Source organism: Galleria mellonella, unplaced genomic scaffold (assembly GCF_026898425.1).
Source record: "Galleria mellonella isolate WM207_F2 unplaced genomic scaffold, CSIRO_AGI_GalMel_v1 utg26198, whole genome shotgun sequence".
In the NCBI taxonomy this organism is placed as follows: domain Eukaryota; kingdom Metazoa; phylum Arthropoda; class Insecta; order Lepidoptera; family Pyralidae; genus Galleria; species Galleria mellonella.
In genome coordinates, this window is record NW_026442059.1 from 44,828 (window position 1) to 52,605 (window position 7,778).

The following is a 7,778-nucleotide window of genomic DNA, read 5'->3' on the forward strand; positions in this document are numbered from 1 at the left end:
GCTTCAACCTCTGTTAAAATGGTAGCCAGTGTATCAGGATGAGGAGCTCGCTCTTTAAGGGTCACTTTAAGTGCCGTCTTTACAGTACGTACCATCCTTTCCCATGCGCCTCCCATTTCGGGAGCACCAGGTGGAATGAAACGCCATTCGAGCCCCCGTATTGCTCCATCATCACACAGTGCTTTCACATCTATCTCTGCAATACTACGCTTTAACTCTGTATCGGCGCCTCTTAGGTTTGTACCATTATCAGAGTAAATAACTGTAGGCAAACCTCGCCGAGCTCCCATTCGACGTAAGGCCATTATGGCAGAATCAGTGGATAGATCTTCGGTCACTTCTATATGAATTGCACGAATAGTTAAGCATGTGAAAAGCATGCAATACCTCTTCTGCCTCCTGCGACCGATAGTAACGTCCATCGGTCCAAAAAAATCGACGCCTGTGAAACTGAATGGCCGTCTGTGAATTTGCAGTCTCGCTGCAGGCAAATCGGCCATCCGTTGAGGCTGCGGAGAGGCACGCCGTGATCGACAGCTGAGGCATTGGGCAGCCACAGTACGGACCGTTGGTCTTAATTTAAGTATCCAGTACTGCTGTCGTAACTGGTTAACGACGAGCTCGTTAGATCCATGCATTGCCTCTTTATGATGATGGTAAACCAGGAGTCGAGTGATTCTATGTCGACCATCAAGTATTACAGGTCTCAAAGTAGACGGTTCTACTCCAGCCGCGCGGTCGATGCGGCCACCGACACGCAGCACGCCTGTTTCGTCGAGATATGGGGTAAGTTTAAGCAAACGGCTATTACGCATAATAGGTTTATCTTGTTGTAAACAAGATATTTCAGTTAAAAAAGTATCTTGTTGACACTTTTTTGTTAACAATTTTTCAGCTTCTTTCATTAAAGAAACATCAAGCTGAATATTCTTACGCTGACATTTTCTAATAAACAATAATACACGGGCGGTGGCTCTCACTAATGTGATCCAGTTCGAGATATTATCTTCACTAGGCAAAGATAACTCTGAACTACAGGTGACCACATTAATTGATCGTTCCTCACAAATGACATCTTGCGATGTTTTGGAGAACTTGCGATCTTTAGGCCACTCACTCTCAGGTCGGCGTAGAAACGCAGGACCTTGAAACCACGAGTTCGAGTACGTGAGTGGTGGTGCATCATCTTGTGTAGCTACATCGGCTATGTTAATATCAGACGGCACGTAACGCCACTCACAGTTTTTCGTCAACTCATCGATCTCACCAAGGCGGTGAGCGACATACGGTTTGTAATTACGTGGATCACTACGAATCCATTGTAAAACAGTGCTGGAATCAGTCCAGAAATAGCGTGTGGTAGGTTTGAAATCTTTATGATCGCTATCAATGATATTCGCAAGACGAGCGGCTAACAACGCTCCTTGCAGTTCAAGCCTAGGAATTGACACGGGACGAAGCGGACTTACCCGGCTTTTACTACCCACGAAACTAATTTGAACGTAACCATCTGATCGCGTCAGTCGCCAATATGATACTGCAGAGTATGCCTTAGTCGAGGCATCACAAAAAGTATGTAGTTGTATATCTACAAAATTATTATTACAAGATACATAATTCGATATATTGTTATAACAATGAGTCCACTCGCTACAATTACTATAACATCTAGGGATACGTAAAGTATCTAACTTCTTTAATTCATGTAACCAGCTAGTAAACTGGGCAAACTCTTTAGGTTGGATGTGGCATTTCCATTCGACACCACTACGATGCACGCTTTGAAACAATATTTTCCCTTTAATTATACAAGGAGATAGAAATCCATGAATATCATATACGGACATCAAAATACTAAGCATTTGAGCCTTTGTTGGGGGCTCAATACCATTTGATATATTTTGCGGAATACGATTAAATGATATTTTAAAAGAAAATGCATCGTCATTAGGATACCATATCAAACCAAGAGTGCGCTCAGTTGTATTATTAGCTCCATGTTTAAAAGCAACAGCAGACTGCGCGAGCGACTGCTGCGGTATTGTGTTTAAAACCGGTTTGCTATTGCTCGACCAACGGCCTATCTCGAAACCGCCATGACTATGAATTTCGGTAATTTCGCGGACTAATTTAATAGCTTTTTCTTCGCTGTCACACGAATATAAACAATCATCCATATAATATCATAGATATAAATCTTCATATTTAAGCGCATTTTTATTTTTTATGTGTTGCGCAATAAATGGGGAACAAGTTGCTCCGAAAATTAAACTTTGCATGACACATGTTTTTGTTGGTGAATTGTCATCTTCCTGCCATAAAAACCTAAGTAAATGTTGGTCTTCAGCTCTGATGCGTATACGTAAAAACATGTCCTTTATATCTCCAACAATAACATATTTATGTTCCCGAAATCTCAACATAATACCTAACAATGAGTTATATAAATCGGGTCCCGTAAGTAAGAAATCATTTAAACATAAACCGTTGACCTTACCAGCACCGTCAAATACTAGCCTTAGCTTATCGGGTTTGTTCGGATTTAGAACGCCAAAATTTTTTTTTTTTTTTTTTTTTTTTTTATACCACTGAGGTGGCAAACAAGCATACGGCCCACCTGATGGTAAGCGGTTACCGTAGCCTATGAACGCCTGCAATACCAGAGGTATTACGCGCGCGTTGCCGACCCTGAAGAAACCTCTTTACCCCCCTTTTGAAGAACCCCATGCTGTAGTCTCTCGGGAAAACCTCGGCAGGGAGCTCATTCCATAACCTGAGTGTTCGTGGGAGAAAGCATCTCTGAAACCGCGTTGTACGCGACCATTTAGGCTGTAAGGTATGAGGGTGAACTCCCTGCCGATGGCGAGCCGTACGATGATAGAAAGTGGCCGTAGGCATCATATTGAATAATTCCTCTGAGCACAATCCGTTGTATAAGCGGTAGAACACGCAGAGTGAGGCAAAATCTCTCCTAAGACTTAAGGGTTCGATACCGCTTGCAAGCATGGGATCATCGACAATTCTCATAGCTCGTCGTTGCACTGAGTCGAAGGGTTCAAGCTGGTATCTAGGTGCTCCCGCCCATAAGTGACAGCAATACTCCATATGGGGCCGGATTTGCGATTTGTAAAGCATTAATCGCTGATCCGGCGTGAAGTAATGCTTCGCTCTATTGAGCACACCGAGATTTTTGGATGCCAGCTTCACCTTATCTTCGAGGTGGCCACGGAACTGTACGTCACTAGAGATGTCGACACCAAGGATCCCAATGCTTTTAGAGATGTTAAGAGACGTGCCTTGGAACTGTGGGGCCACAGCAAATGGGGTTTTTTTAGCGGTGAACGCGCAAGCTTGTGTCTTAGAGGGGTTAAATTGGACCAAGTTTTGTCGTCCCCAATCAGAGACTCCAGTTAGTGTTCTCTCGATTTCAGACACAAGCTGTTCACGATTGTTCTCCACGATGGAACGGGAGACATTGGTACGACCCGTATAAAGGGCATCCCCGGTGCTATCATCCGCATAACAATGAATGCTACCGAAGGTTAACATATCATTAATATGCAGTAGAAACAGCGTTGGGGACAGCACAGAGCCCTGCGGGACGCCAGCGTTAATATCCATGCTATCGGAGCAGCAACCATCTACAACGGTTTTTATACGTCTGCCGGATAAAAAACTGGCGACCCATTTACAGAGGCTGTCGGGAAGTCCATAGTAGGGCAATTTCGATAGAAGACCCCGATGCCAGACCCGGTCAAATGCCTTTGCAATATCAAGACCGACAGCGAGCGCCTCACCTTGACTCTCAATGGCTGATGCCCATCGGTGCGTAAGATATACCAAGAGGTCACCAGTTGAGCGACTATGGCGAAAGCCATATTGGCGGTCACTCAATAAATCGTGATCCTCTAGGTATTTTAACAGCTGTGCGTTAACTATACGCTCCATCACCTTAGAGAGAAGGGAAGCGATCGCAATCGGTCTGTAATTTGAAGGGTCCGACTTATCGCCCTTTTTAGGTACAGGATGTACAAGGGTGGTCTTCCATGTCGAAGGAAATTGCCCTGTGGAGTACGAGATCGTGAAGAGACGCGTTAATACAGGACACAATTCCGGAGCACACTGCTTTAGGACCACTGCCGGTATACCGTCTGGCCCACTCGACTTATGAACATCTAAGGATAGTAACTCCCGCCGGACTTTACATTGTGTTATAGTAATTTCCGGCATGGAGCTTCCGCAACACAAGATGGTAGGTGGTACAGAATTACCTTCGTCCATAGTCGAGTTAGAGGCAAAGAGAATGCCAAATAAGTCGGCTTTCTCTTTAGCACTGTAGGCCAAGTTACCATTCGGTTTCCGAAGTGGTGGAAAAGACGACTGACAAAAGTTTCCTTGGGCAGCTTTAGCAAGCGACCAGAAAGCACGGTTACCAGAAGGAAGGCTTGATAGTCGCCTACCAATTCTGCCCACAAATTCAAATTTGGCTCTGGCAATTACTCTCTTACTGGACCTCGAAGCAGCATTTAATTTGCGCTTTGCATCACTGATTTCAGGATCAGAGTTAGTGCGAGCCGTAGTCCAAGCCTTGTATGCAGCTTGCTGAGCAAATCTGGCTTTCTTACAAGACCGGTTAAACCACGGACGCTTCTTCGATCCCATTGCCACTAGCGGGTTGGGGATAAATAGCTTCATACCTTCAATGATAGCCTCGCTAACGGCAATTGCGCAGTCGTTAGGATCATGTGATGCAAAACAGAGCTGCTTCCACGGGTACGATGCATAAAATTCTCGCAATCCATCCCAGTCTGCTGACTTATAGTGCCACACGCGACGTCGTCCAATAGGACGGGGTGGATCAGGTCGAGTGTTGGGGACATCAGCCCGGATAAGACAATGGTCGGATGAGCCAATTGGCGCATCCACTCTGACGGTATATCCATCCGGGTGTGTTGTCAGCAGAAGGTCCAGCAAGGAGCTTGTATGGTTCTCTATATCTGGAATTCTCGTTTGAAATGACAAAGATACCATATGCGGTCAGCCGAAAGTTCATTTTCCTTCAGTTCTCGAGCGTAACCATTATCAAATAACTTGTGCATCTCTGTTCGATACCTAGCTGCGTACGCGCTGTCCGTTTTGAATTTTCTTAACAACCCCTGTAAGCGCGACAGTGCGTAGTTATAACTATCTGGTATATATAATTCATCCTTAACAAATGGCAATCCTACTTCCCACCTGTTGTTTACATTACGCGCGGTCTGATCTAATATGTTGACCGCTCTCAAGTCGGCCGTATTCTCACGACATAAGGTCGAGATTCCAATGCAGTCCAGTTTATATGAGTTTTGAACTAAATCATTTAAAATATTTATTTCACTTACCTCGTCGCTGTGCATAACGTGGAAGCTATGCCCCAGTGTTAATGACGAATTTGAGCGACTATAATTGCCATGTATCGACCAGCCTAAACGACAACGCGTTGCATAGGGTTCAAATTTATTTCCATGCAATATTTCAAGTGGCGCCAAAAGAAAATAATTATCTTCACCTATTAAGAGACGAGGCACTACGTTTTCAGTACATACAAATTGTTTCACAGATGACAAATGTTTACAATGAATATTATTTATTACGGACAAATTTTGCATAGGTAATTTTAATGCAGACACATTACGTAAAGTTATATTATAGTTACAGTTATCATGACCAGAAATACGTAAACAAACTTTAGGAGCATCAGATTGATAGACTTCTACACCAAAAGCATCAATAAATTTAACAGAACTAGAAGTTAAACTCTCAAGACCGAGCTCATTAACTAAAACAGAATCGATCATTGATATAGAAGCTCCATCATCTAGTAACGCATAAGTACTCACTGTGCCATTGGGTCCACTTAACTTAACTTTCACTATTTTTAGCATCACATCACATGACGTCACCGCGTCCGAGTCTGCGCGGCTCAGGTGACCGGGCGCGCTCACGTTCGTAGCGGAGTCCACGTAGGCTATGGTCGCGTCCGTGCCTGATGATGATTCGTATTGTGGTGGTGATATCTCCACAGAGGCTACTGGTTGCATATCTGTGTGGGCAGGCTTCCTATAATGTAATAATCGATGATGCGGCAGCCCACAGTTATCTATGTCACACATAGGTGCAGCGCACATACTACGATCGTGCCGGGCGAGTAAACAACAATAACATAATTTGTTATTTTTTACAAAATACCATCGGTCTCTGCGCATAGCCCTTTTAAATATTCTGCAATCTGGCAATAAGTGTTGACATTTCTTACAAAACTGACATAATTTAGAATTATTCTCATTAACAGCCGTTGTTGTAAATACCACTTGTTTATTATTATAGTTATGGCGATAGCGCTCATCTGTTCGCTTGCTATATGACGTAGGCACGTCGAGTTTCTTTTGTTCTCGCGGTTGTGATAAACTGATTGCCGATATCATTTCTGCCTCACGTTTTAAAAATGATGCATATAACATAAGTTTAGGTGTACCGTCCGATAAGCGATCAAATGCGTAATCAGTAAATTTACTAATTAGTATGCTTGGTAATTTCGATGCTATTGCTGACACCAGTTCAGGACTACGCAAATAATCATGCAATTTCAATGTATTAAGTGTAGCAACGCAATTATTTATTTTAATCGAAAAATTAACAATATCTTGTTGATAGTTTGTAGGTAAAGGTGGTAACTTTTTTATCTGTGTAGTTATATATTGTATAATAATATCGGAACGGCCAAACCTCAGCTCCAGCGCAGACATGATGTCACTAGGCGAAGTGTTTCCGATTAACAGATCGGTGACTGCTTCTTTAGCATCACCTCTTAATGCACGACGTAACCTCCAAAGGTTTTCTGAATCACTGAATTGACACACTCTTGTTGATTCCTGGTATGCACTTTTGAAATGTAACCACTCAATGCAGTCTCCACTATAGGTAGGTAGGTCACGTGGTGTAGCCATGCGGCTTAGAAAACGCTCATCCTGACGTGATGACGAGTTCACCATCATATCTTTGAGGGTGTGTGCTAGTTGCAATATACTGTCTTCAATACCTGTGACAGGGCGGCTGTTTTGTAGACAATCGGTAGCCGGCACTGCCTTCTTCGTCGGTGCCGTGTTTAGATCCAGGTCAGGATAACACGACGGTTTGCACATTGCTTTGTTCCAGCCAGTCTTCAACGTGAGAATGAACATGTTGATCACATATAGATGCGGACTTGGATAAGTGGTCCGATTTCCTGCTGCCATCATTGATGATCGCCAGGTTAGCTTCAAGCTCCTTATCAATCAAATCCAACTGAATTTGTGCCTTCGCGCGGGCAGCCTGCAGTTCCAGCTGTTTTCGTTTGACCTCTGACGCCCTTGATAGTTTAGATGACGTAGTAGATTCGTTCTTCATACTCGTAGGATGTTGCCGTGATTGCTGCTTGAAGAGCTCCTTTTCACCACGTAGCGATATATTACTCCGTACCGTGCCACGCGGGGGAACTACAGCGGCGGCGTCCTTAGCGAGCACATGCTCCGATGCACATTCCAATCGATCGGTTAATTTATGACGTTCTTTGTACGATAACAGTTTATCACGCGGCGGTGTATTAAACATTGTACTGGTTCAGATTTGGCGAGAAGGATCAGCTTTATAAAGGATGCGAAATAAAAAAAAACAATTTTCTTAGATGTTGCCTAAGCACTGTCAGAGCACGCACTAAAATCAAGGAAAAAAGGTAATTCTATATTTATAAGTATAGTGCG

The 7,778-nt window shown here is 43.6% G+C and overlaps 2 protein-coding genes across 2 annotated transcripts; both read right to left on the reverse strand.

Moving 5' to 3' along the window:
- Window positions 1-315: 315 nt before the first annotated feature.
- On the reverse strand, window positions 316-2,177 carry LOC128200722 (uncharacterized). Its single transcript, XM_052895035.1, has 2 exons — window positions 388-2,177; window positions 316-340 (listed from the first exon to the last, which is right to left on the reverse strand). Exons 1-2 carry the CDS (start codon window positions 2,175-2,177, stop codon window positions 316-318), a joined length of 1,815 nt encoding a protein of 604 aa, XP_052750995.1.
- Window positions 2,178-2,555: 378 nt separating this feature from the next.
- Window positions 2,556-7,034, reverse strand: LOC128200723 (uncharacterized). Its single transcript, XM_052895037.1, has 2 exons — window positions 5,113-7,034; window positions 2,556-5,005 (listed from the first exon to the last, which is right to left on the reverse strand). Exons 1-2 carry the CDS (start codon window positions 7,032-7,034, stop codon window positions 2,632-2,634), a joined length of 4,296 nt encoding a protein of 1,431 aa, XP_052750997.1. The 3' UTR covers window positions 2,556-2,631.
- Window positions 7,035-7,778: the final 744 nt, after the last annotated feature.